General features: G+C 52.2%; 9 protein-coding genes across 9 annotated transcripts, besides 1 other annotated feature; 3 read left to right on the top strand and 6 right to left on the bottom strand.

The window, feature by feature from the left end:
* Nucleotides 1–667: 667 nt before the first annotated feature.
* Nucleotides 668–1,141, bottom strand: CCOS01_12815 (uncharacterized protein; the record flags this gene model as incomplete). Its single annotated transcript, XM_060460962.1, has 1 exon — nucleotides 668–1,141. One exon carries the CDS (start codon nucleotides 1,139–1,141, stop codon nucleotides 668–670), a length of 474 nt encoding a protein of 157 aa, XP_060308164.1.
* An 892-nt stretch (nucleotides 1,142–2,033) lies between these two features.
* On the bottom strand, nucleotides 2,034–3,540 carry CCOS01_12814 (the record flags this gene model as incomplete). Its single annotated transcript, XM_060460961.1, has 3 exons — nucleotides 2,034–3,253; nucleotides 3,323–3,421; nucleotides 3,474–3,540. 3 exons carry the CDS (start codon nucleotides 3,538–3,540, stop codon nucleotides 2,034–2,036), a joined length of 1,386 nt encoding a protein of 461 aa, XP_060308163.1.
* Nucleotides 3,541–3,704: 164 nt separating this feature from the next.
* Nucleotides 3,705–3,776: a sequence feature (Short protein (CCOS01_12813, KAK1515615.1) was converted to a misc_feature.).
* Nucleotides 3,777–4,755: 979 nt separating this feature from the next.
* CCOS01_12812 (uncharacterized protein) lies at nucleotides 4,756–6,412 on the bottom strand (the record flags this gene model as incomplete). Its single annotated transcript, XM_060460960.1, has 2 exons — nucleotides 4,756–5,763; nucleotides 5,816–6,412. 2 exons carry the CDS (start codon nucleotides 6,410–6,412, stop codon nucleotides 4,756–4,758), a joined length of 1,605 nt encoding a protein of 534 aa, XP_060308162.1.
* Nucleotides 6,413–7,925: 1,513 nt separating this feature from the next.
* On the top strand, nucleotides 7,926–8,562 carry CCOS01_12811 (uncharacterized protein; the record flags this gene model as incomplete). The annotated part of the gene is made up of 3 exons (XM_060460959.1): nucleotides 7,926–8,206; nucleotides 8,305–8,435; nucleotides 8,492–8,562. 3 exons carry the CDS (start codon nucleotides 7,926–7,928, stop codon nucleotides 8,560–8,562), a joined length of 483 nt encoding a protein of 160 aa, XP_060308161.1.
* A 636-nt stretch (nucleotides 8,563–9,198) lies between these two features.
* CCOS01_12810 (C6 zinc finger protein) lies at nucleotides 9,199–11,252 on the bottom strand (the record flags this gene model as incomplete). The annotated part of the gene is made up of 2 exons (XM_060460958.1): nucleotides 9,199–10,997; nucleotides 11,147–11,252. The coding sequence occupies 2 exons, from the start codon at nucleotides 11,250–11,252 to the stop codon at nucleotides 9,199–9,201; spliced, it is 1,905 nt and encodes a 634-aa protein (XP_060308160.1).
* Nucleotides 11,253–12,523: 1,271 nt separating this feature from the next.
* On the bottom strand, nucleotides 12,524–12,772 carry CCOS01_12809 (uncharacterized protein; the record flags this gene model as incomplete). The annotated part of the gene is made up of 1 exon (XM_060460957.1): nucleotides 12,524–12,772. The coding sequence occupies one exon, from the start codon at nucleotides 12,770–12,772 to the stop codon at nucleotides 12,524–12,526; it is 249 nt and encodes an 82-aa protein (XP_060308159.1).
* A 427-nt stretch (nucleotides 12,773–13,199) lies between these two features.
* CCOS01_12808 (beta-lactamase) lies at nucleotides 13,200–15,006 on the top strand (the record flags this gene model as incomplete). Its single annotated transcript, XM_060460956.1, has 3 exons — nucleotides 13,200–13,710; nucleotides 13,765–13,884; nucleotides 13,940–15,006. The coding sequence occupies 3 exons, from the start codon at nucleotides 13,200–13,202 to the stop codon at nucleotides 15,004–15,006; spliced, it is 1,698 nt and encodes a 565-aa protein (XP_060308158.1).
* Nucleotides 15,007–15,467: 461 nt separating this feature from the next.
* CCOS01_12807 (FAT domain-containing protein) lies at nucleotides 15,468–22,971 on the bottom strand (the record flags this gene model as incomplete). Its single annotated transcript, XM_060460955.1, has 4 exons — nucleotides 15,468–15,926; nucleotides 15,982–22,685; nucleotides 22,756–22,823; nucleotides 22,907–22,971. The coding sequence occupies 4 exons, from the start codon at nucleotides 22,969–22,971 to the stop codon at nucleotides 15,468–15,470; spliced, it is 7,296 nt and encodes a 2,431-aa protein (XP_060308157.1).
* Nucleotides 22,972–24,023: 1,052 nt separating this feature from the next.
* On the top strand, nucleotides 24,024–24,866 carry CCOS01_12806 (uncharacterized protein; the record flags this gene model as incomplete). The annotated part of the gene is made up of 1 exon (XM_060460954.1): nucleotides 24,024–24,866. The coding sequence occupies one exon, from the start codon at nucleotides 24,024–24,026 to the stop codon at nucleotides 24,864–24,866; it is 843 nt and encodes a 280-aa protein (XP_060308156.1).
* Nucleotides 24,867–24,910: the final 44 nt, after the last annotated feature.

Here is a 24,910-nt window from a genome sequence, read left to right as displayed (position 1 = left end):
CGAATCTTATTACATCCAACCCGTTGGCCAGAAGGCGACCCCTGTCTGGATGCAAGGCAAACAGTCCAGGTCTCAACACGCTCTTATCATGGTATATAATGACCTATCTCAGAAGACAACGCCCCTGGTTAGTGATTACTCCCTCGGCTTGGGGTTTTCATCAAGGAAAACCAGTGGAGAGAGCCCGCCAATCCTACCAACCACGCAATGATCATGATGTTCTGCGTTTCGCCAGTGGCATGTGATAGTGTCATTTGTGGACTGAGCGCAACGATGAAAAGACTCTCTACCAGTCTCCAGCTTCTCATTTCTCTTACTCTTGGGGTTGTATTAAGGAAGTTTAGTTCGTGATGAGGTCACAGATGAGCCAGGCAAAGGTACATATGTGATCAACGCGGCCTGGTCAAAAGTAATAGAATCATTCTGCATCAATTATGGCGTATGTGGCATATATGACAGTACTGAATGCTGTGACATGCAATGACAGGCTCACCTACTTCACCGTCAAAGTAGACTTATATTCATCCCGGGGAACATAGGCACACAATAGTTCCAGTTATTCAATCTAAGAAAGCTTCGAGCTTCAAACCAAGTCTCCTGTTGACATAAACCATTGATGCCATCGCTCGACCGACTTCCTGACAGTCCAAATATATCCCTGTATATTTTAGAATGCTGTGTTGTCTGAATCACTTTCTTGGGCTTTCTGAGACCTAGCTGAGCCGCAAAAAGTTTCTGGTGACAATGGAAGCTTGCGGTCACATTCGTCATGAGTCTCTCTCGCACAGATGGCCTCGATTTGCAACGAAGTCTCTTTAGCTATTCTCTGAGCAAGTTCTTTGGCAATGGGGTGAGCGAGCCTGATTGTATGCACCAAAGGGACTTGCTCCTGGATGTCTCTCACGAATCTCAGAAGAGCAGTCTGAAACTGGTCAGAAGCCGGATCCTGGCTATGTCTGTTGAGGCAGATTGTGATTCTCTCTACCAGACTGGCTGATGCAGCCAGTTCCGACGCAATTATTTGGCCTGGTCCGGTGCCTTTATAGAAGTCCAGATAGAGTTGCTTGATGCCCCTGAGAGAAGGGAGGTGTGACGATTTGAATTGCGCTTCAGTGAATGTGGAGTTGAAAGAGCCAAACATGTATTGGCTCCCACACCACCTGTTCCGTCCAAGCCAGAACCTGAAATGGTTTTGGCTGTGGAACAACTCGAGGACCTCGGCTTGAACTTGGAGGCAGACTTCGAAGAGAGGAGATGTTGGATATGCTGCAGCCCATGGTAGACTGCCAACTGGCTCGCAAATATCTAGCTCACACCTCGAGGGCACAAGCTAGGATAACTCATAGATATGGTCGCGTGTCTCCCGTGGCAATTGGAGCAAGGCACTTGGCACAGTATATTGCGTGTATGCGTCCTTCTTTGTTGCTGGTCCTTTCGATCTTCGAGCTGTACTACTGACCGACTTTGGCCTTTGAAAATGTTCAAATAAGCCGTTGTTATCCTTCTTTTCCGTACTAACGAGTCGAATAGTCGATTTAGGTTGAAAAGTAGTGATTGAGGCAGGATTTCTACGTGGTCCTCAATTGTATGTATCTAAAGTTATGTGAGAATAAAAAGAGATCACGAAGACTGCCCACGGGCATGATGACATCAATCTAATTCGTGGAAGAATAGCATGAATATTAGCTTGAAAGATCATAATCTTTCACCAAACAAGCAAGGACAAAGACATCAAATACAGCACAGTCACTATGAGTGAAGTGATACTCCAACTCTTTTGCTGTTGTACGGATCAATGAAATTTCTAACAGCATCGCATTATCATTTACGCATGTGAGGTTACAATGAGAGAACAAAGAAAAACAAAAAGTGAGAGGGCATGTTTACTCAAAAAATATGTTGTATTTTTATGTTCAGAACTGCGTCTTTGTGGATAAAAGCCAGAGTATTGATCAAGATGTGGACAAGTAACACCTCAAGTTCAGCTACAACCTGACTTGTTGCCCATCAATCAGCAGTGCCCAGCATCCTCTTCAACTTTTGATTTCATGGACTGACTCCGACTGAGCTACTGTCTCTGCATCAGTCTTCTTTTCGTCATTGCCAAAATGTCTGACAACCAGCCAAGCCGGGTAAATCGAGATAAACCATAGCCCAAAGTTGATGTACGGCCCGCCGACTAAGGCGAAAATTGGGATTGCGTTTAGTCCATAACTGACAGCTTGCCAGGCTGACTCTGTTCCCCGAAGAAGTGCTGACAGGCGGATCGTCTCCTGAGGGGTTTCGGAAATTTGTCCAATTATGAAGAATGCAAAGTTGTAGTTCAATTGGAAGCCAGCGACCAAGAAGATGAAGACACCGAAGCCTCTGCCGAATCCTGGGTCACTCCAGTCGAGTGTAGGCTGAGTTCGACGGTACTCGGTGACGTTAATGGTCAGCCATAGCCACCAAGCACCCTGGAGGGTCATAATGACTGCAAAAGCCCAGCGAGCTCTCTTCTTCAGAGCGATCTGGTTCTGATCGAGCCACAGTCCAAGGAGGTTACCAGCGATGACTGCAACGATACCGGAGAGAAGTGATCCGAGGGCGCGAGCTCTGACAGAGAACCACAGAGCGATATATGTGAAGAAAATCGATTCAGAGTACACGCCCTGGCCAATCCACAAAACGAGGAGCAGGAATTTGGGGGTGAGGAACGTCTTGGTCGTAGCCTTGATCTCTTGCCATGGGTTGTCGGCAATGGTCAGCTGGACTGGCTTCCCATCGGCTCGCTGGACCTTTTCTGGCTTGTTCAAAAGCATGGCAACGAAGGGTCCGCAAGCTTGTAAGGCGATGAAGATGAGGTAAACCTTGTACGACACCTTGCCAGCTCCACTGCGGTCCGCATTAAGGCCAAGGTTGATGACTCCGCCGAGGATTTGCCCAACCCGAGTCCAGGTAAGCCAGTAGGCAATCATGCGCCCTCTGTTGTGAGGCTCAGGATATGCAATGGCAATAGCAGCTTCCGAGCCCCAGAAAATACCAGCTGATACGCCGCAGAATGCAGCGCCAAGGATAACGAGCCACTCAACGCCGTAACGGTTGTTCAGGTACAGTCCTGCGCTGTATGGAGCAAACCCGATTGTGCCGATGACTAAGGCACCCTTGATCCCGACATATTTGACAACAGAACTTGTGAGCCAGCATGAGATGATCATGAGGCAGAAGGTAAGTGCGTTTCCGGTATTGACAAGGTATGGCTCTTGAGCACCACCTATAACATTGTCAGACGCTTCATTTTCCATAGATGCACAAGGACCCTCAATCCTCAGATGAGACTTACCAGCACCCAAAGAGTTCATCGCACCCCAAAGACCGGGGGCTGCAAAACTACACATGCCAAGAATCGTGGCATTGTAAAATGGTGTCCGATACCACTTCGCTGCACGCCGTCAATTTATGAATGAGATTGATGATGTGTCGAACTGTCTTACCGTCGACCCTTTCCGACTGCTCAACTGGCTGCGCCGTATCGGAAACGCTGTCTGCCTTTTCAGCCATCTTGGATGGAGGCCTGTCTTTTCGAGCGGTGACGATCTCCTCAATATGGCAACTTGAGATGCTGACTCGCTGGCAGAGATATGATCCAAGAGAGAAGATTTGCCCAAACAAGAAGCTCCGTCGTGAAGATGTTAGAAGCTTGACATCACTGCCGAGAAGAATTTATGAGAAACACCACTCCCACGTGGCTGGGTGCTGCGCGACGTTGCAAGCAGAGCACGCAATTGGGACCCTGATTGGAGGCATCGCTCTCATCTCCGCGATTGTCGCACCAAAAGGGTTCCAGACTTCTGGTAGATGGGGGTGGCAGCCGAGGTGATTGCCGGTGACCTCCGCTGTCAACTGAAGATAACATGGTAGCAGCGTACGTATGCAGATAAGAAGCGACGAGGGTTGTGCAGATAGCTTCGATGATCTCAACTTGGCACCCATGGCGTGCTAGCAAATTTGGCTGACTCAGCACGATTCCGACCTATGTTGGTAATAGTTTGGAAGAACAGCCGAGGTGCCTCACCTCACGTCGGAGAATCTTCCAATTTGAGTGTGGTCTTGAGAGAATTGGTCCTAGACAAGCAAGCGCTGTCCCTTATTACGTATCATGTTCTGCGAATCGTGGGGGAAAATGCAGAACGTATGTCTCCCTTGTCGGAAAACCCGATGTCGTGATAAGACCCTGGCCAGCAACGAGAAATTTAATGCGATGGAAAACATGGAGCCAAAGTCTATATGCAAATGATAGCTCCCAGGTGGTTATAATGAATGCTAGACTGCCAAATGAGATGATATAACATGGTTTCTTTCTCTCATTAATGGATGTCAAGCTGGTTTGAATAAGGCTAAGTACTTTGCTTCGCAATTAAGTTGTTTCTGTTTACTCTAACGCCGAAGAGATATTTAGCTCGACAATTCCATGCAGTTAGATCCATGAGTTGCCAGAGTTTATTCAATGGGTCCTCTCCTCATGATGTCGTACCGAATAACTCACATTTTGGTAATATCAAAATCCTACAATAGATGGGTGCTACATTACGCCAAGTACCTTATGTCAACAAGCTACCTTAACTGAAGAGAGCTTTCTGTCTGAGGAGGCGCTCAAACGTCGCCAAACATATATAAAACAAATCCTTGAGCTTCAAAACAGTGCTCGGTGTGTAGAGAGACATCCAAGACTGTGTTTGATAAATCACAGCACCCCCATTCCAAGTCAAGGCTACTCTACTCCCAGTGCAAAACCTTGGCCATGCGTGGGTGCGTCCACTGACGTACTTGTCTCTTGGTAACATTCTTCTTTTCCAAACGCTCTTCGGTAACCAAGAAAGACTCTGGAAACCATTCTGGGATGGTTGGACTGCCGTTGCTGGCATTCGCTCCAGAGCCGGTCTTCGCTATCATTCGACTGAGTGCACGGCCGCAGAGCCAAGCAAAGCACATCCCCTCGCCGTCAAAAGACGCAGACACCCACTCACTCCCAGTCGAAGTAGCTTTTACAGATCGGCCTGTAGCGGACTGAGGGATACGGCCTACAAATGGTCTGGAGTCCACTGAGCTGCCTTCGATGCCAACCCAGACGCGCTTCGTACGACCATTCCAGACACTGGGATCCAAAGATTGTGGAAAATCAGTTCTCTCAGAACCCCAAGTGTCGTAACCGAAGTGATTTGGTAAAGCTCCGTTGAGATATGAGGCAGAAAGGTGAAGGGGAGCCCGGCTGTCGTCGTAGGTGTCGACATTGGCGTCATCTCCGTCAACATCTGCGCCGAACATGAACTCTCCATTCCGAGGCATCTGGACAATGTAATCCAAGCCATTTCGATACAGTGACCAGGCACGTCCTCCAGCCAAACTTCCATTGCCGGTATACGATGGCCACTCTCCGGCTTTGGGCAAGCCGTTGCCTCCAAGCTGGGCACTCATATGCAAGCGACCTCCGCGAATGGCGCCTTGTAAGCCGGGAACGAAGTGTGGTGTCCAAGCGTTGGTCGCATAAACGACGTGTTTGGTTCTGATGCTTCCTCTGGAAGTGTGAACCTCATAGTCTGAGGGACTGGCCGACTCGGTGATGGCAGAAATGTTCAAGGCAACTGTGTTGGTGTCCAAAGTGAATTTAGGGTAGGTGCTCAGAAGTGACTTCAGCGCATTCGTGATGAAGCGGTATGGCCAAATTGCACCAGCCATCTTGGTGGTCCCGGTAAGAATCCCAACGGTCTCAGTGAGAAGCGAAATCTAACCATTCTGTGAGCCTCTATACCAAACTTGGTGGACTATGATGACTTACATTGCGAGCTTCTTCACCTTCAAAGATGGACCATTCAGCTCCAACATCTGGAACTTCATCCTTGAGGGCCTTGACCTGTTCGACAGCTGTCTCCCATCTCTCTTGATCGAAGAAGGCGTCGATGCTGTCCACAACACGAGCTTCTGCAGCGAGTCTACCCTCTTTCGGAAGAGAGTTGGCTGCTGATATCAGCGCGTCCACATGGGCGGAGCGCAGCCTGGTGATCTTGGCGGCTTCTGACTGTGATACTGCCGTCTTGGCGCCAGCATACTCGGCATAGGAAGACGGTCTGATGTGACCTCCATTTCTTCCTGTAGCACCAGAGCAAGCTTGCCGAGCTTCGATGATGGCTACCCTCAGCGGTGTTGAGCTGTTATTCTCCTTGAGTAGATGCCAAGCGATGCTAGTTCCCGACATGCCCGAGCCTATAACAACAACATCCACATCCGTCGGTAGGTGTTCGGACTGATGATCCGCAACTCCCTCCAAAGGGGGAAGTTGCCAGTAGGATATGGTGGGATTGGCAACCGGCAAGCCAGGGTCTTGCCCAAGAACCTTTGAAGCCAAGAAAAGAATTATGGGTATGATGAGTCTCATTTCGAACATAAAGCTTGAGGGAGGCACTACAAAGTTGAAGAATGATGTGCCAGTCTTTGAGCGCGCTGTATTCGAAAAGTGAAACTGCTCAGGAAAGGAATCGAGAACATAGACACTCTTCCGGTCAAGACTCGTTCAATTTATATTTCGAACTCTTAGGCTAGGTCTTGCATGAGTTCCAACGTTCAGTCAGATAATTAATGACGATGTTCCATCGGTGTTGCAGCAATCGGCAGTGCGCCTTGGACAATTCTCGTAATGAACCCACTATTATACGAAGCTATCTCGCAGTTGGGTGCGCGAATGCCTTCGCGATCATATGAAGTCAAGGGGCAATGTGACCATATACTCGCTCATTTGGCCCGATCGAGTAATGTTATAGGCACAATCTCTTGGCTGGTCAGACTTTGGACTGCGATCCATGTGCCGCATTAAGTTGCCCGATTGGGATACCCCACATCCCATGGAGGTCTTCACGCAACCCGCGGGGAAACGTGGCGCAGCTACTGCAGCTGTATCTGTTGATGAAGCACTTGACGATCATACTTGGTCATGATAATACGACCGGCGTTGGAAGCTATATCGCTGGAAGAGATATTAAGGGCCACATTTCACCATGCCGGTGACCGAGTGACTCAGGCCCGCACGTCGCCGTCATTTCATGGGACCAATAGACCAAGGTACGAACCAAGAGGGCATACCCTTGATGCTTTGGAAATTGATAGAAAAACGAGCGGAAACTCGGCTGAGATGATGAAGTATTGTTGACTGCATGCAATGGTTACGTTTCTTTTGATGTTGGGCACTTTCGTCATGGCACTCATTCTCAACATTCCCTTTCGGAACCGCAAATCGAGTTTGAGTGTCCATATATTAGCTTAAGGGGCAGATACATTATCTTGCAATCAAATCCAACGCATATGATTTGGTACCTGCTGTTTGCGAGGGAAATCACATGTTTGTGGTGTCAAACATGCCACTACATGTCGCAAAGAGATAGAAAGTGAGAGTAATACGAAGTGCAAATCATTCGACGTCAAGCTGAAAACATTCTGTCTTACATGAGATAATGGTACAGCTAGTGCGGAGACCACGAAATCGAGTCTGCAATAATAAGATATGGTTACGCGTGGGACAAGTTCCCACCTCCATAGGGATATCGGTTCCCCTTTGGGCGCATGTAGGGGTATTTCAAAGCGGGTAAAGCTTCCCCTAGAGAACAGACCTCCTTTCAGAGAAGTAGTACTGCAAGAACACAGTTTGTAACCAAACATCAATATCAACAAACTGATCCGAGCCCAGGGTTGTACTCGCAATATCCCTCGTGCTTTGGTGCAACGACGTGGTCATAAAGCCTCTTGGCTTCAATTCAGTGTGCTCGACATGCATCGCCACGAGATTCATAAAGGGTTCGAGAACGTCTTCTCCCAAAGAATCTTTCCACCACCTTCAGTCTTTCAACTCCAATTCATTAGTACCTGAGTCGAGTAAACTCGTCGCAAAAATTGCCATCATGAAGTCATCCATCCTCGCCGTCCTCCTTTCCATCCACCTTTTCGCAACCCACCTTACCGCTCTAGCAACTCGTGCTGCCACCTTGGACCGAAAATGCCCCCTTGAGTCTGATTGCATGGAAAACATATGCACCAACTTCAGTTTCCTAGAGAAGGAAGAAAAAGACCCGCTCTACCTCGTTGCTCAATGTAAAAACAAGAAAGGCAACTACGTTTACACCAAGCTCGATCTCAAGAAGTGCATCGCCAACTGGGACGGCAACCTGGAGTGGACACCGAGGTATGATTCTCTTTAAGGTCAGAATGCTTTCCAAAGGAAAGTTGTAGATAGTCATGTTGTAGTTGATGAACTTTGGCTGACAACAGTACTTTTCATAGAGGCGGTTTCAGGTGCAATGAATGCGGCGTCTTCCAGAAGTCTGCAGATTCATATGTCGGCCTGAGGTGCGAGGAGTGCAAGCCACGTATATTTTGGCTGGAGGGATACAAGTCGCCGTCCATCAATCTCTGTGGGTATTCAATTGCATGATTATTTCAATCATTGCCTTGCTGACTGGGGTTGCAGCTCAAGGGATCTGGGTCAGTCGGGACGGCGCTCTCAGCTGTTACGACATGAACGGCGAGTGGTATGTGTAACTCTAGACCAGATCGGCAAGCTTCTGGATGTATGGAAACTGTTCAGATCTCATGGGACAAGGGGCGGCGAAGCGTTTTGGGGGGAAGACCTCCACAATGGTCCACGGTTGACTGGAGCTTTAGATTCTCTGTCATGGTTGCGTACGGCACCAGCGCAAATTCATATTTAGGCATCGGGATCTCGTCTGCCAAGAGGAAGAGGCCGATTTGACATTGGTTTACTTCAAGAAGTTGCATTAAAGGATCTGTAGGCGGCTTGGATAACCGGCTCAGCGAATAGATCAATGGCCACCAACGAAGTATCAATCGTGTATCGGGGCATATCAAGACGGCGCCGACCCTCATACTTATGGAAGAAGTTACAAATACTGCACCATGTCCAGGCACAGCTAAAAGCGAACAGAGGCATGGAGCCAAGGTTCAAGTTCTGTCGACACTCGGCAATTGTGTTGCTCACCCTTTCAATACGCAGTCAATCATTATCTTTATTGCCATTGATCTACTCAACGGCGTGTTTACCCAGCTCTCGATCATTTGCACGCTATCCTCGACATGCTGCTCAATTCAAAAAAGACAGATTCAACAACTATTCACCGGGCTATTGAAGTCGCTCATCAAAGCAAGTAAGGTTAAGCTTCACCTTGATATGAACTCTTTGGTAACCTTCCAGTTCGCCGCCCCAGCCTCTTCAGGATCCATAAATATGGTCACCCAGCTACCTCGCCTTTGCTCATTGTCAATCAGAGCGTTCTTGATCCTCGCATGCTCCGGAAGGCCAAAGGGCGGCTCGAGCTGGTAGGCGCCAAAATTGCCAATGTTCCCGGATGATGGCGTTGATCCCGTAGACACAGACCCGGGCGTCAGGTGACTATCCAGCATCAGATCATTGACAAGAATCCGCGTTCTCTCATACTCCTCATTTTGTTGCGAGTTTGTTGCTTTGGGGATCTGCGGGTATTGGAATCGAGGAACGGGGTAGTCACACTCCATCCCGGATTCCATCTCCGCCGGGAAGAGGCCGGCCGGCACGCCATCGGAACCCTCCCAAGACGCCGTATCCCAACCAGCTGTGATGTCAAACGCCTCCTCGCGGTAACGCGCCGCCTCTTCTTCGATATTTATGCAGCGCTTGCCGATCTCAGCCAGCATCTGGGCATCCCATAGGTTCTCCCTCCGATTCGTCACAGCGTCTTGCTTGAGGAGATTCACGGCCGCTCGCCGCAGCATCGGGTGTCGACATTTGATGCTCACGTAGTAAAGCGGCGGGATTACCTCGGTGTCGAAAACAAACTTGGGCATCGACTTGGCGGCTTCCGACGGGTCACGAACTGTCTTGCGTGTGGCTTGTACAAATTCTGCCGAACTGCTGACAATGGACGCAAAGGCTGTGGTGTGCGTATCGAAAGCAATCTCCTTGGGGTCCATGGCCGTACTGATCGCAATCTTGGCTGCGTGGTAATAAACCATGCACAACTTTCGTTTGCTCAGGTTGTCGTCAATACCGGTGGCTGAGACCACGACAAATGCAATGTGCCATCGTGACAACCGTGCGAGAAAGTCGTCTTGTTCATGGGCCAGGTCCAGCAAGGTCGGATCGTCTGGCTGGCAGGAATACACGGCTCTCTTAGCCTGCGCCGTGAACCTCAAGCCGTCATCGATGAGTTCGTATAATGACACTTCGGCCTCGTCGACAGATGCAAAGTATAGACTCGTTGCTGTACTCGATTTAAGGGTGGCGGGTATGGCGGCGGGGAAGCTCCCAAAGAGGAAGGATGCGAGGCCAAGTCGACTATAGATGGGCACGAAATGCTTCTTAATCACACCCACATCGGCAGAGGGCTCAAGTTGCGACAGAATGGTACGGCCTTGGTTGATATGTACTTGGGATGCGCCCTCGTCGCCAAGCATAAATTCGATGCATATGAACAGCAAGCATGCCAAGAGCGGGACGGTGGCCGGCGATGATGCTGTCGGTTTCCACTCCTGAAGGCACTTCAAGGCCTTGCCATATTGCTCCGCTGCAAAAGTGTTGGTAAGCATACGAGGGCTATTTGCTTCTTCAGTAATTGGATCCGAAGTTGAGGGTAGTGCGAGTGATTCATGGAGGCTGCTGATAGCGAGGACGGCATGGCGAATGGCGGGCTCGGCGTGACAAAAGTGCGGTACCAATTTCTTCCACAGAGTCGAGGCGACTCCGTCGCTAAATATGGATGGGGCGGAAAAGTTGCGATAGAAGTCAAACGCACGCTGCTCTCTAGAGCCGCCGGCCCAGTCGGCAAAGGCTGAGACTGCTGGGCTCAAGCGAGAAATGCTATCGTCGGAACCGGGACTGCCATCATTGCTGCTCCCCGGCTTCGACGAGGGTAGATAGCCGTCACATTTCCGGCCTGTCTTGGTGCAGCGAAGGCATGCGGGTTTCGTCTCGTCGCATTTGACTTTTCGAATCCTAGGTGTTTGGACGAGGGGTTAGCAAGAAAGGTGGAGAGAAGTTAGATGAGTGTAAGATGAACATAGGCTGGAGATGGGATGGCAGATGTAGTGATGGGATTGATAGGGAGGCTCGGACTCAACTTGCAGGTCACACATCCAGTCCGAACTTTCTTGGTGCCCTTCCGGCCTGAGGGGACCTGCAATGACGCCGGCGGCGTGGTTGCTGGGTCTTTGATTTGCGGGTCGTCTGGCGTGCTCATGATGCCGAGCTCCCGTAGGTCCGCAGGGACAGAGGTAGAGTGGACAGTACTGTACGTTCCTGGACTCTGGGCTGGCACGGCTGGTTCCTGATGGAGCGGCGTTGGGACTTTGGTGTCGTTGTTCTGTTGTTGGTCTGTGGTGTTCTGTCTCTATGGATCCGAGGTGTCAAGTCCGAGTCTAGCAATCACGGCCAAGGTGCCATTTAGTGTATTGTAGTGAAACCTGCGACCTTTGTATATCGTTCTGCACGGAGCAGTCTTTGGAATCAATTGATGACGGTGACCCCCTTGCAACAAGCTAGGTCTACAGCAATCAGTGAGGAGCGAAACCCTTAACCGTGAAAAATCCACTCCCTGGCGATTTGAGGCGATGGAAGCGAGATTCCCGCCCAAGCCGAGGTGTAACAAGGTAGCAGGTGAGATAGATACGGAGCGGAGACGGTGCTCTGTTGAGCCAAGCTTCTCAATTTGTAGAGACAATTCCGTTGGATTCCCAGGAGTTGTCGAACGAGAGCTCAGAGAATGTCTCTGCCTGGAGTTATGGTGACGGTCGCGACATGGGGATAATAGCGGATACAAATCGAGGGTCGACAAGGTGAGGTGGTCAAGGTAGGTCGGGCACTGGGAAAGGTAACGTAGTCTGTATCCGTAGGAGGTAATCCAAGGATAGTTTGGCTAGTGGCCTTTCAGATGTCAGCCCTGTCACTGCCCCAGCTGCAGACCCATGTCCCATCGTGGTGAGATGCGCCAGAAGAGGTGAAGTTGTGTGTGGTTGTCTGATTGCACTGCATTTGGGCGACTCGGGTTGTGGAACAAGTGGAAGGAAGCGGCTCAGCCCAGAAAACCAGACCGCAGACTGCACCTTCCAGGTTGTAATGCGCCGTATTCGTGCAGGGGAAGGAGCAGCTCAGCAGGCCACACAGGGCGCACCTTCTTCTTACCGTCCCGAGCGGACCAATCGCTGAGCTGTAGTGGGGCCCCGAGCCGGCCCCCGCAGGATCCCACTCGGTTCAGCGGTTCAGCGGTGCGGATACGGGGGCGCCCGTTGATCCCGTTGCCTACGGCCCTGTTTCTTCTTTTACACGTGTACCCATCCTCTGCTATCAACGCCAACCAAGGTATCCGTATCCGTGATTCTAGATGATGTACCGTACAAAAAGAGCCTCAACCTCTGTCATTGCATCATATAGTCCCCGGCAAATACCGACCAACCTACCGTCTCACTGGCTCAGTGGCTCTGTTCCTTGCTGCCTTGACGCCGCACCCATTCTTCAGCCCACACGGTACGCTAGACCCAGATGAACGGGTCTCTTTTCAATCCGTTCCCGGTCTTTGCGTCGCCCTACGGGCCTACGGCCTTGTTGCCGCGTCCCAATTCCCCCGTCATCCCAGCTCTTCCTCTCTCCCACATAGGTACACTTGTCACAGGGGTCATCGATTGGAAGGCCATAGGTTGGTGGCTGAGCACAGGCAACAAAGGCCAATGTCCCTAGAATTAACCTTAATTTGACCAAAACCATGCCATATAAGCTGCCACCTCCTCCCCACTAGTATAGCGTCTATCCTGCTCATCCAACCGGACGCTATGGCTGTTGATCGTCTGTCAGACGAGCCGTGATTGGCGATGCCGGACTTTGAAAGGCTCTGTCCCGAGCTTTTGAGGGCTCAACGTTGCTTGCTGTAGCTTTATGTCGCGCATCGTCGTGGCTTAGTCTTCATCATAGTCTAAGACCCAGGAATAGCTTCTGCCTAGAGACTCGCAGGGCGTCGCAGGGCGAAACATTCGTACAAACGTATTAGGAATCTTAGTCTTGTAAAAACGATATAATTGAGTCTGGATGGGCGACGACTCCGAGAAGGGCTTTCTCTAAACGAGACAACTCAAGTTCACGAATCTTACTAGTGTATCGTTTCCCACTCACCATCCGTGATTGAGCATCTCTCGAGATGGTGCTCAAAACTTCACTCCTTGCCCTCGCGGCAATCTCTTTAATCACTGCCTCCCAAGCCAATCCCTGCCCGCCATTAGGGCCGACGTTACCCTCCTCCAAAACACCAAGCAACTCGACAATAGTACAGGAAACCATCCTCCAAATCCAAGAAGGCCTCGTCAACTTCACCTCCGTTCTGAACTTCACTGCAATCTCCATTGGCGTCAAGTCCATACACGAAGATGCGCCCCTCTTCGATTGGCACTACACACCTCCCGTCGCAGATAACCGCAGTGTTGTAAAGGTCGATATCGACACCGTATACCGTGGAGGAAGCATTACCAAGGTCTTCACAACCCTCGCCGCTCTGAAAAACTCGCAAATCAAGGGGACCGATCCCGTAACCAAGTACCTGCCGCAACTCAAGACCGATGCCGTGAAGAATGAAGGCCAGATCAACTTCATCCCGTGGGACAATATCACTATTGAAGACTTGGCTTCTCATGTCTCCGGACTGGGCGGCGACAGTAAGTTTACTCCTCGTCAATCTTCCTCAACTTTACAATACTAAAAGTGTCAAGTCGCCACTGACCTCGCCGTCTTCCCCGGCGCCTGGGCATCGATGGGTCTTCCCCCTGTGTCCAACGACACCAAGCCGACTTGCTCCGGTCTCCTCGGCACCAAGCCCTGCTCAAGAAAAGGTAAGCCATATTTCCCATCTGTACAATCCCATGGCAGACCTCTGACAGCATACAGACCTTCTCCACGGCCTCAATGAGAAACCCCTCGTCTTCCGCCCACACACCACCCCCGTCTACTCCAACATCGGCATCGCCCTCCTCGCCATCGCAGTCGAAGCGGCGTCCAACCAAACCTATGAAACCATCCTCACCGACACCATCCTTAAACCTCTCGGCCTGACCAAGACTTCCATCGCCACACCGGCAAAGGGCTCAGGCTTCATTCCCTTCCAGGAACCCACCTGGGGCGGCGACCTCGGCGCATATGCTGCTGCCGGCGGCATCTACACAAACACCCGCGACATGCTTACCTTCGGAACCGCGATTCTCTCCGACAAGGTCGGCATCGACACAGGTTCCTGGTTGAAGCCACGCGCCTTCACCTCCTCCCGCGGCTATTCCATCGGCGCACCCTGGGAGATCTGGACCACTTCCACTCTTCTCGACTCAGGCGTCCCCGTCAGCATCTACACCAAGTCCGGCGACCTCGGCCTATACACCAATGTCCTCCTCCTCATCCCCGACTACGACCTCGTCATCTCCATCCTCACCGCCGGTGCCGAAGCCGCAGGCACCTTCCAGTTCCCCTCTCAAGTCATCTCCCCCGTCATCCAAGCCCTCATCCCAGCCCTCGAGAAAGCGAACAAGGAGCATGCGGCCGCAGTCTTGGCGGGAGAGTACATCGACGAGAAATCAAACTCGACGCTAACACTATCCATCGACGACGGCCCAGGCTTGTCTCTGACAAACTACACCGTACGCGGCTTCGACGTGCTCTCTCACATCCCCAGCTACGGCGTCGGCTCCAAGATTCAGGCTTTCAACGTCAGCGGCAGGGTCTACCCCACCAACATGAGAGTGGGCGACCAGTGGTCATGGCGTGCCGTGTACAAGAACCACGACGAGCCGGACGTTGGTGACAAACTTGTATACCCCGACGGTGACTGTCAGACATGGGGCTTGATCGATCGCAAGACCTACAACTACCTCGCTTTGGACGACTTCACCATCACCATTGCCGAGGATGGGTCGGCCGAGAGCATTTCGCCGCGAGCGTTCGGCGTCACCCTGAAAAAGGCGTAGGCCAAGAGGTCACCAATGAGTTAAGAGCGTCATCTCAAAGACGAGAATGCATTGCCGTGACCAGCGTTTGATTGGTTTTACCTGGACATCCATACCTTAGACACCACTTAGATGCAACTCTTCCCTTTGAAATTACCCATTGATTGATTTTCTGTCTACCACGACGCCATGCCATGATACCTCGAGAAACAAAAGAGGCCGTCTGCAAAGTCCAGAATGTACTGCTAAAGCCCTTGACCCTTGACCTGGTATACACTAACAAAACCAACGAAAACGAAAACGCCTGGCAACATGCCAGAAGAGTTAAAAACACACTGAAGAGAAATACCGCAAACACCGCCGCGAGCGCTCACATAAGCGTAACCCTTCCCACGAACCCACCGAGTTCGTATCCACATGAAAGCCCTTTGAGAACCATGGGTGCTCTCAATCCCTCACCCAAACCTGAAACAACATCGGGATTACCAGAAGCTGCACCATCCTATGTAGTGCTGGCAGAGATTCTCCAACTTTGTCGCCTCCGTGATGAGCTTATTGACCTGGTTTATTACATCAAGCTCCTCGTTCGGCTTGAAGTCCTTGCCAGTCAACTTCTGAGAGACGCGATCGAGCACCTCGACGGCCCGAGCATTTTGGATTTCGGTGGGGTCCGGTCCGTTGTTGCCATTAACAACACTGCCCTCGTGTGCCATTGATGAGTTTGTTCTTGACCGGGAGCGCGCGACGGGGCCCCCGGGCATACCGGGATCTCCTGTGGCAAGCAGCTCCGACGGCGCCACGTCTGCGTCGAGAACAGAGGGACGGCGTGCTCTGGCAGCTTGCGGGCCAGCAAGCGAAGTCTCGCGTTCAGATCGGAAGTTAGGTCCCGCCGGACTGGCAGCATTAGTAAGGCGCCAGGTCAGGAGAGGATCGTGAATGAACTGCGAGGCGATTAGCTTGGAGGATTCAAGACATGGACTGGGAGAAGAAACATACCGCTTCCAAGACAGCCATCACGCTGTCCTTGTTGTCTCGCAAGACTCTCATGACATGCTCGCAGGTGATACGGAAGCTTCCCTCGATGTTGCTGACTTCCATGGCGTAGGTGAGCATGCGGGTCAGTCGGAACGGCACACGCTCTGGGTACTTCTCGCGTTTCATAGCCACTTCAAAGCAGTCGCCAAAGTCGATGTGGATAATCTTGCCTGTTACGCGGTCGAGCATGAGGTTGGACGGATGACGGTCACCAAGACCGAGAATGTATCCAACCATCGACATGACGCCCAAAGAGCGTGTGTAATTGGTGCGGCGCTCCAGCCATGCTTCTGAACTCTTACTCTTAAGCCACAATACCCGATAGAGATCCTGGCCAGTAGTATTGTCCAGTGCATAGCCGAACACTTCAACCTTCTGCATGAGAGTGAGGTTGTCGTAGTCGGGAGCCATCTGGAGCATGATGCGATGCTCGATATTAAGGAGAATCTTCCTGCTTTCACGGTATTCCCTTATTAGCACGTGAAGAGTGTCACTGTTGGGCACCCAGCCCAGCAGACCCGAGTTTTGTGACAACGGGATAGCCGGGTATCGTTGGATGTTCAAGTGACGCTTGTAACATTCAGAATCGTTCGCCAACAAGGTATTGCACAAACCGAACAACTGCATAACTCGTTCGTCTTGGCGAATATCCTCGTGGCCCTTGAGCAAAAAGGCGTATGAAACACCATCGCTGCCGCTAATGTTGAGCTTGCGAGGCCTCTGCTTACTATTAATAACAGTAAAGGTACCCTCAAACTCCATGATGCGGACAATGGGTTGACCACTGCGGTAAGTTCCAGGCACAGCGAGATCAAGATCCTTGGCGGCCAGTAGCTTGGGCGAGCAGTAAGGTAGCTCAAGCGTTGTGAGCTGGGGCAACTGTCGTGAGATGCGCCGGAATACTTGATAGTAGAGATCCCAAGCCTGATTGAGATCATTGACGTCTCTGCTGGCCTCGTACTGACGGCACCACTCGCGAGCCTCGGTGAGATCTCTGCCAAAGGCTTGCGTAAAGGAGATCTCGCGAAGAGTCTCTGGACCGCGCTCGAGTTGATCATGAAGAGGCTCGAGAGTGGCAAACATGCCTTCGATGTTATGATCACCAAAGTACAGTCGCGATGCCTCCTCGAGACCCTCGTGCCATTGTTCATGCCAAAGAACCGCGACCCTGATAAGCTCGTGGCTGACAATGTCGGCTTGGGAAACGAGGTTGGCGCTGTGTTGACGCATACTATCCATAATCTGAGCAGCAGACCTCGAACGGCGGGTGTTTTGCGAAGATTTCATCGCTACCGTCAGCGGGTAGACCAGCGCCTGCGGATGAGCCCTACCAACATCTGCGAGGAGGCTATGAATCGACTGCTGAACGCGGCGCGTCGGCTGGTTGATTCGAGCGATGAGCTGGGGAATGACTTCCAGCCAGGTGTCGACGCTGACATTGGTGAAACCTTCAGTGACGGCGGCATTAACATCGGCACTGGCACCATGCGTGAACCACAGTGTCAGAAGGCGGAGTGTGTCCTGCAGAGAGCTTCCCGCAGACAGCGCGATTGACTTGAAGAAGCCTCTGACAGCCGGAACCACGTGCTCAACAACCATGTGATCAGTTCTCTCACCACGAGTAGACAAGGCCTGGACAATCTCAAAGTTGGCCAGAGCCCAAGCGTGCCAAGCCTTGTACCAGCGCGGGTTGTACTTGGTAGCCTGCGAGTACGAGGTTAAGATATCCTGGACGTGCTCGTACTGCCAGTTCTCCTTGTTCAGGTCGATGAGCCATTCACCCTGGCGCAGGTAGCACTTGGCCAACAGAACGGTCTGGTCGTAGAGTGCCTTTTGAGTCTGAGGATTCATCAGACTGGGGTCGATCTGGTGCGGGAATCCGTAGTCACTCGACAAGTCCATTCCATTGGGAGCCTGTGCCGTAAGATGCGCCTTAGTCGCCTCGTAGCGGTGCGCCGAGTCGTTTGTAAACTTGCGCAGGCAGTACAAAGTGCGCTCAGCAATGCCAGAGGTACGGAACGCGGGCTGCTGACCGACTTCCCACTCGTACTTGAGCATAGCATAGATGACCTGCGATGGGATGTTTCGCGGCATGGCGGCGTTCTGCTGCTGTCTCTCGTTCCAGTAAGGGATCAGGGTCTCCAGCGGAGCCTCGACACCAATGATTGACTTCAGAGACTTTTCGGCCAGGCCCATGCGACCAGACTTGCGGCAAAGGTTGGCAAACTTGATCCACATGTGCATGTTCTCCGTGGGCGTAATGACCAGGTTGCGAAGGCGCAGCATTCTCTGCCAAACCTCCACGTTGCGCTGGCATCCCTTGAGTCTCGTCTCCCAGGTGCGCCGCATTGTCGCCTTCTTTTTGTCGTCTGTCTGCTTGTAGACGATGAGCTCTTCTAGCTCGGCCAGCATTTGGACTCTGACGACGACCTGATACGCGCGATTGTACGACTCACTAACCAACGCACTGAGCTCGGTATCAAGTCCCTCTCGAGCTTGCTGCACGCAATTGACAGCTTCCCTAAACTGATTGCGGTGCAGGGCGAGAATAGCGCCAAAGAAGGAACGATCAGTAGAGTACCGCTTCATGGATTGCAAGTAGTTGTCCATAGAATCCCACTTGCTGAGGCCCCATGCGGCGGCTGTTGCGAGCGGCGCAATGAGGCGCTGTACGTCGGGCGACGAGTTGGCCCAGGTTGTGCCTGCAATACCAGCAAGAGCTTCCCACTCGCCGAGAGCGTGTAAGCACCGCATTTTACCCATGATAATCTCGACAGGAACGGGCTTATCTTCCGGAACTTCCGACTCGCGCTTCGAGTAGAAAGCAAGAGCTTCCTCCCATCTCTCCAGCTTTTCGAACCACGTCTCTCTAAGTTGAATCCCCTCTTTGTAAAGTTGTGCTTTACGGAGGATACCGATGGCTGCGTCAGACTGCTGGAGTTGGTTGTTGATCACAATAAGAGCTTCAACCGCACCGCTGCTCTGGTCCTGCAAGAACTCCAACTCCTTGTAGTGAAGCGCCTTGGCGTAAGCGTGGCAACGAGCAGCCTCTCGACCGAGAACTCTGATGTCGATGGGCAGGGCCTTGTCGTCGTGTTCCATAAACTCGGCGAGGTTGAGGAGGAGGCCGAGCAAATCAGGGGGTACGTTCTCCGACTTGATGGCGCTCTCGATATTTTGAATCAGCTCGTCTTGGAATTGTTCGTAAAGCTCGCTCCAGCAAGACACGAAGGCGGAGTTGAATAGCTCGCGGGCCAGCGGAAGGTATGAGCTAGCGAGGGCGGCACAGGCACGGAGCGCGTGGTTGGGTGATTCGGTGAGCAAGGTCGTGGAGAATCTACGAAGCCATTCCTGCCAATCCTCCTTGGTTGACTTGCCCTTCGTATCCCACGCCTGCTTGAGATGAATGGCATTCATCTCTAACTTCTTCGCACCCAGATCCGCAAAGGCTGCCTGATCATCGACCCGGTCGACAAAGCGGTCACCGCCGCCGAGATCCTGCGGGAGTACCTCGCCCTTTTGGAGCTTGTTGACAAGCAAGTCATAGTTCTGGTGCTGGATCTGGTGCAGGGCGAGAACTTTGTTGACCGTGCCCATGAAGTGAAGATAGTCTTTGCCGAGTTGCTGGATCAAGGCGCATAGCGTGTCTAGAGCTGCGATCCGCAGGGCAATATCCCCACTGCCGAGAATTCGAGTGAGGGGATGGATAATCTTTGCGGCGTAGTCGTTCAAGTTGACCTGATACGTAATCTTGCCAATCGTCTCAATCGCCTGCTTTCTCAACGGAGGGGGCTGCCCTTGCTTTTCGAACGTTCTGACAATAACAGGAATGATCAAGTGCATGTACTCCTCGGCACTAGATCCGAAGACAAGAAAGGCGTGGAGAACCTTTTCAGAAGGCGTGCGCCGCGTGGTGGTGTCCTTCTCCAGCACGCCAAGCATGAGAGGCAGCAAGCCTGCCAGGTAAATCTTGAACTCGCCCTCCAAGGAACGAGAGATGGCCTCCACCAGGCTCATGATGGTCGATTGTAGGTTGGTCGTGGTGTTCCAGAATTCCTGACAGATCTCGACAATTTCAGGCAAGAAGTTGCGAATGTGCTGTCGGACGATTGACACCAGAGTAGCCAGCTGGCTGAAGTACGAATCCAGGCGAGTTTTGTCTGCGGCACGAATTACACCCAGGAAGGCGGGGATGATCCGATCAAGGAAGGACACACACTCCAAGCCAAGGGTGCGGAAGATGTTCATGATTGCCTCGATCACAGATGCATGATGACTCGAGAGGGAGTTGTCCTTGAGGATCTGCAGGAGAGCATTGATGACAACTGTCGGAAAGTACTCCTTGCTAGATGGAGTGAGACCAGTCATCATGAGAGAAATGTCCGTCATTTGCGTGGTCTCAACACGTCTCTGAGCATCCGGCCGACGCTGCTCCACTTGTTGGTACTTGTAGGGGTCCAAAGCTCCCAGAATACCCATCAGCTTGATGGTTTCCTGTCGAAGAGGTCCGCGTTGGCCTTCTGTTCGAATGATGCCTTGGAGTAGCTCCAGGAGCTGCGGGTATTCCAGATAAGGCTCAATCACATATCCGGAGTTGCTGGCCAGCTGGCCGAGAGCATGCAGGGCAGCCTCGCGCTTGTTGTTTGAGCTCTGATCTTGTAGAGCTTCAATGATGAGGGGCATCAGCTTGTCCTTGTATGGCAACACTTCCTCGCCTCCGACGGTGGCAAGCTCGCCAATGGCCCTCAAGATTGTCGCAGCCACAGCAGCGCTGGGGTCATTGGCCTTGGGCAAGAGGACGGACATCATTGGGTCGACATATGGCTTGACCAGTCCTTGGGCGTTTTGAACCAACAAGCTGAGTAGCTTGGCACTCTCCTCCTTGTTTCTCGCAACATCAGAGAACTCAAGCTCGGTGAGAAGCTGGATAAGGGTCTTGCGCAAAGAGGGGATGACGTATGCCGGATTGTATCGGGCAAGACGACCAATAATCGAGATTGCAACCTCTCTGATGGCAAAGACTTCATCGTTGAGGGCAAAGAACAAGGTGCGGATGTTCTCTGCCTTGGCCAAATGCCTATCGAAACGCTCGTCGAGGGCAGCAAGGACTGTCCGTCTAATATTCGGCTCAGGGTCCGATACGCCCACAGTAAGCAATCGCTCTATCACATCGCCAACGACCTGCAGTGCATGATAACTAGTCTGGTTGACAATGGGGTCGCGCACGTAAAGCTGGCAGCAAGTAAGAGCAGCAGCCTCTCTTGTTTCTGGATCTTCATCCTCAACGTACTTCACAGCGACGTCACGGACAAACTCATTGAGAACGTGTCCCGTGAAGTCAAAGCTGCCAAGGGTGTTGAGTGCAAGCTTGACCTCTGCTTTGCGATGCTCGTAGGCCAAAGGATCTTTTGAATCCTTGGGAACAGCGGGCACAGCTGTAAGAGTGTTTGGGTGAGGGGCTCCCAGGGGCTTGAAAGGTTCTCCACAAAGGACCATGCTGAGCATATCGAGCAATCGGTTCTGGATGGTATCCTTGGCCGGCGGGATGTAGAAAGCCATATCGACGAGGGCCTGCGTCAGTTTTGGTGTCAGGTCGCATTCGAAGATTGGGTCGAGGAGAGCCTCCATGTATTTGCTGAGGGTCTGGCCAACGGCAACAGCGAGGCGACTTATGCACTCAAAGACTGCGTCGACCGAACCTCTCTTGCGAGCTGCCAAGCTAAGCCCTTCTCTGACGTGGGTCATAACACCGTCGAGATACGGGGCGATGGCGCTCTTGACCGAGTTTGCGATGTTGCCGATAGCAAGAAACGCGTCGTTCCTCTCCTTGTCCTTCTTCAGCATACCAGAGAGGTAGACCATGAACTTGTGGAGGTAACTTCGGTCAAACTCTGCGGGAGAGTAGCTCGCGAGGTCTGGGATAAGTAAGACGACGGTCTTACGGATGGTGACGTCGCGGTGGTCCTTGTAACGCAGGACGATTTCGCAGGCTTCAGGGTAGTGGTCCTGCATGAACATGCCGCCTTGTTCCAGAAGCTCCTTCAACATAAGAAGAGAGGCGTGGATGTACTCGACGGTGCCGTGCTGCAGCCCGCGCATAAGTTCGGCGTAAGCCTTCTCCATCCACGTCTGCTTGAGTTCCTGGTCTCGCTCTCTAATGATCCGGAAGCATGCGGCGACGGTTTCTGCGGAGGTGGCGCGGATGAGGTGGCGATTGTCTCTCAAGCTGTTCCAGATGAGGTCCAAGACCAAGCCGACATAGTTGTACATGAGTGTAGGTGCCTGCCTGGCAAGCTCGCGCAAGACAAGAGCGGCACTGTATCGGCGTTCCTCGACTCTTTCGCTCTGCAGCCACTCGAGGGCCATCTGGGTTTCGGACTCGACCAGCTCGCTTATCATAGAACCGCCTGGCCGGCACATTTTTCCCAGAGCGATCGCGGCGGCCTGCATGGGGTTGATATCCTTGCCGCGCAGGATGGTTTTGAGGTTCTGGTTGAAGCGAGCAAACATTTTTGTCGATTGCTCGGAAACTTCAATATCGACGAGGGCATCGAGGGCGTAGACGCCGCCCAGGCGTTCGGAAGAGTCATTTCCGTGGGAGATGAGCTGGGTGATCTTGTTGTTGACCTGACCGTAGATGGTGTTGAATTGATCGAGGGGAAGGTCTGCAAAGGTGGGCTGTCAGCTCGCTGTCGCGAAAATGATATGGTGCCGAGAGGGGGATGGAAGGCTTACCTCGATGACAGACTAGCACCAGCTCTCTAAGCTGCAGCGCTGCACGCTTCCTGACTTCGTCTGAGGATCTTTGAGCTGGTTAGAAGCTGCGCAAAAGGCGAATCGATTTTGATTCTGACTTGGCGTTGGAGATGGGGGAAAGGGAAAATACCGAGACCTCAAGTCCCTGACAAGATTGTCAAGTCGCTCGAGGGCGATCTGCTGTTGGGTCGCCATGGCTCACTGGCTGGCGCACCCGAGCGTTCGAGTATCAGAATGGGAGAAACATCGACTGAGTATAGGAGGAATCGGATCGGGTCGAGGGTTTCTGGGGTTCGTGGTGCTCAGCGCTCGTCGTTTGGTGCTTGTTCGCAGTGGGTGATTGTCAAATGAGGAGTCGCGCGCGCGATGGAATGGTACACAAAGAGGGGATTGCCAAAGTGACAGCTGCACCAAATCCCACTGTCCGTTGCGATGCGAAGTGGTGGAGGTGAAAGAGAAAAAGGTGGGAGTGCTTGGGTTGCACAAACAAGGTATGTGATGAAGGAGGTCTTTGGGGATGGAAGTGACGACGGGAGGTTCAAAAGATGAATTGACCAGGCCAGGGCAGTTAGTCTGCAGTCTGCAGTGACGGAAAGTGCGACACGGGAATGGAGGGTCAACCATGGGGGAGCAACGGCGCAAGAACGGAAGGTACCTTGATGCACAGTTTCCACACGGTACCTGCCAGCTCACTCTACTGCGTACCTTAGCAGTGCTTAGCTGCCACTGCTGCCCAGATTCGACCTTGCCCCGCTATACCCCGCACTGTTCGGCCGTTCTCAGCCCCACCGTGGCACCCCCATTCCTAAACCAATCGCCCCGAAGCTTCAGCGGCTCCAGCCTGCGATGGGTGGTGGCTTTGGTGGGTGGGAGTCTCTCGGCTGACCTTCCCTCGGTTGCTACCCCTGTAGCTTCCCATTCCTAATGCTGAGTAGGTACCTAAGGTGCTATGGGACCTGTCCACTTCACCGGTTCCGTTTCCCCGTCTTCTTATCTTATCGTTCAGGAATGCGCATCCAGGTGTTTCTTCCGTCGCGACTCGAAGTCTTGGATCAAGACACCACCCGAGAATCAACATCACATCTCGCGCAACATTTACAGTACCTTAGGACACCAACGGCAAGACACAAGCAGCGAGACCACTCTGCTCTATATTGAAGTAACTGCAGCATTCGCCATTTTGACTTTCGCAGTCTCGCCCACACGTCTCAACTCCATAATCCCTCCTCCCTCAACCACTCTTCACCATGGGTAACGATGGAGGATCCATTCCTAAACGTCGCGAGCTGGTCAAGGAATCCGCCCGCGCCCTCACCGTCAGCGAGCTAAAGGCAAACGTCCTCGAGTCCCTCGGTCACGCTTGGAGCAACGATCCTTTGTCGAATCAACCCCTCGACAAAGAGAACATTGTGTCGGACTGGCGCGGTCGCCTATACAATTACGAATCCATCCTCCAAGGCCTCATGCCATCCGACGACAGCACCGAGTCGCCACCATCTAATCCCGAATCCCAAGAACTCACATTTGCTTCGACCGGCATCAAGTCGTTGCGCGATATTGTCAAGCTCAAGTTCCACAAGCATACACCACCAGGCACCAAGAAGGATATCTGGGTCTGTCCCATCTCTCTCAAGGAGCTGGGCCCACAAGTCAAGTCCGTCTATCTGGTACCATGCGGGCATGTGTTTGCCGAGGTTGCTATCAAGGAGATCCAAGAGTCAGCATGTCCAGAGTGCAGTGAAGAGTTCAAGAGCGAGAACGTGGTACCAATCTTGCCAACCGAGGAGCGCGATCTCAGGAAACTGGTGCAAAGAATGGACGATTTGACCGCTGCAGGGCTTACACACGGCTTGAAGAAAGACAAGAAAGCTGGCGGCAAAAAGAAGCGCAAGGCAGAGGATGATGCCAAGGAAAATGGCAACGGCGACAAGCCTGAGAAGAAGAGGGCTACGGATGATGCAAAGGCTGCAAAGAAGGAGAGCAAGACGAGCAACATTAACAATCCAATGGCCGCATCATTAACAGCCAAGGTCTTGGCTGAACAAGAAGAGCTCAGCAGGCGGAGGAAGATGGCATCATCAAGAGCTTGATTCTGTCCCAACTGGGAAAAGGCCATGCTGTAACGCAAATGAAC

The sequence above is a fragment of the Colletotrichum costaricense genome (genome assembly GCF_030867565.1).
Source record: "Colletotrichum costaricense strain IMI 309622 chromosome Unknown Scaffold_16.1, whole genome shotgun sequence".
Taxonomy (NCBI): domain Eukaryota; kingdom Fungi; phylum Ascomycota; class Sordariomycetes; order Glomerellales; family Glomerellaceae; genus Colletotrichum; species Colletotrichum costaricense.
Note: the sequence above shows the minus strand (reverse complement) of the source record. Positions and strands in the feature narration are given on the sequence as shown.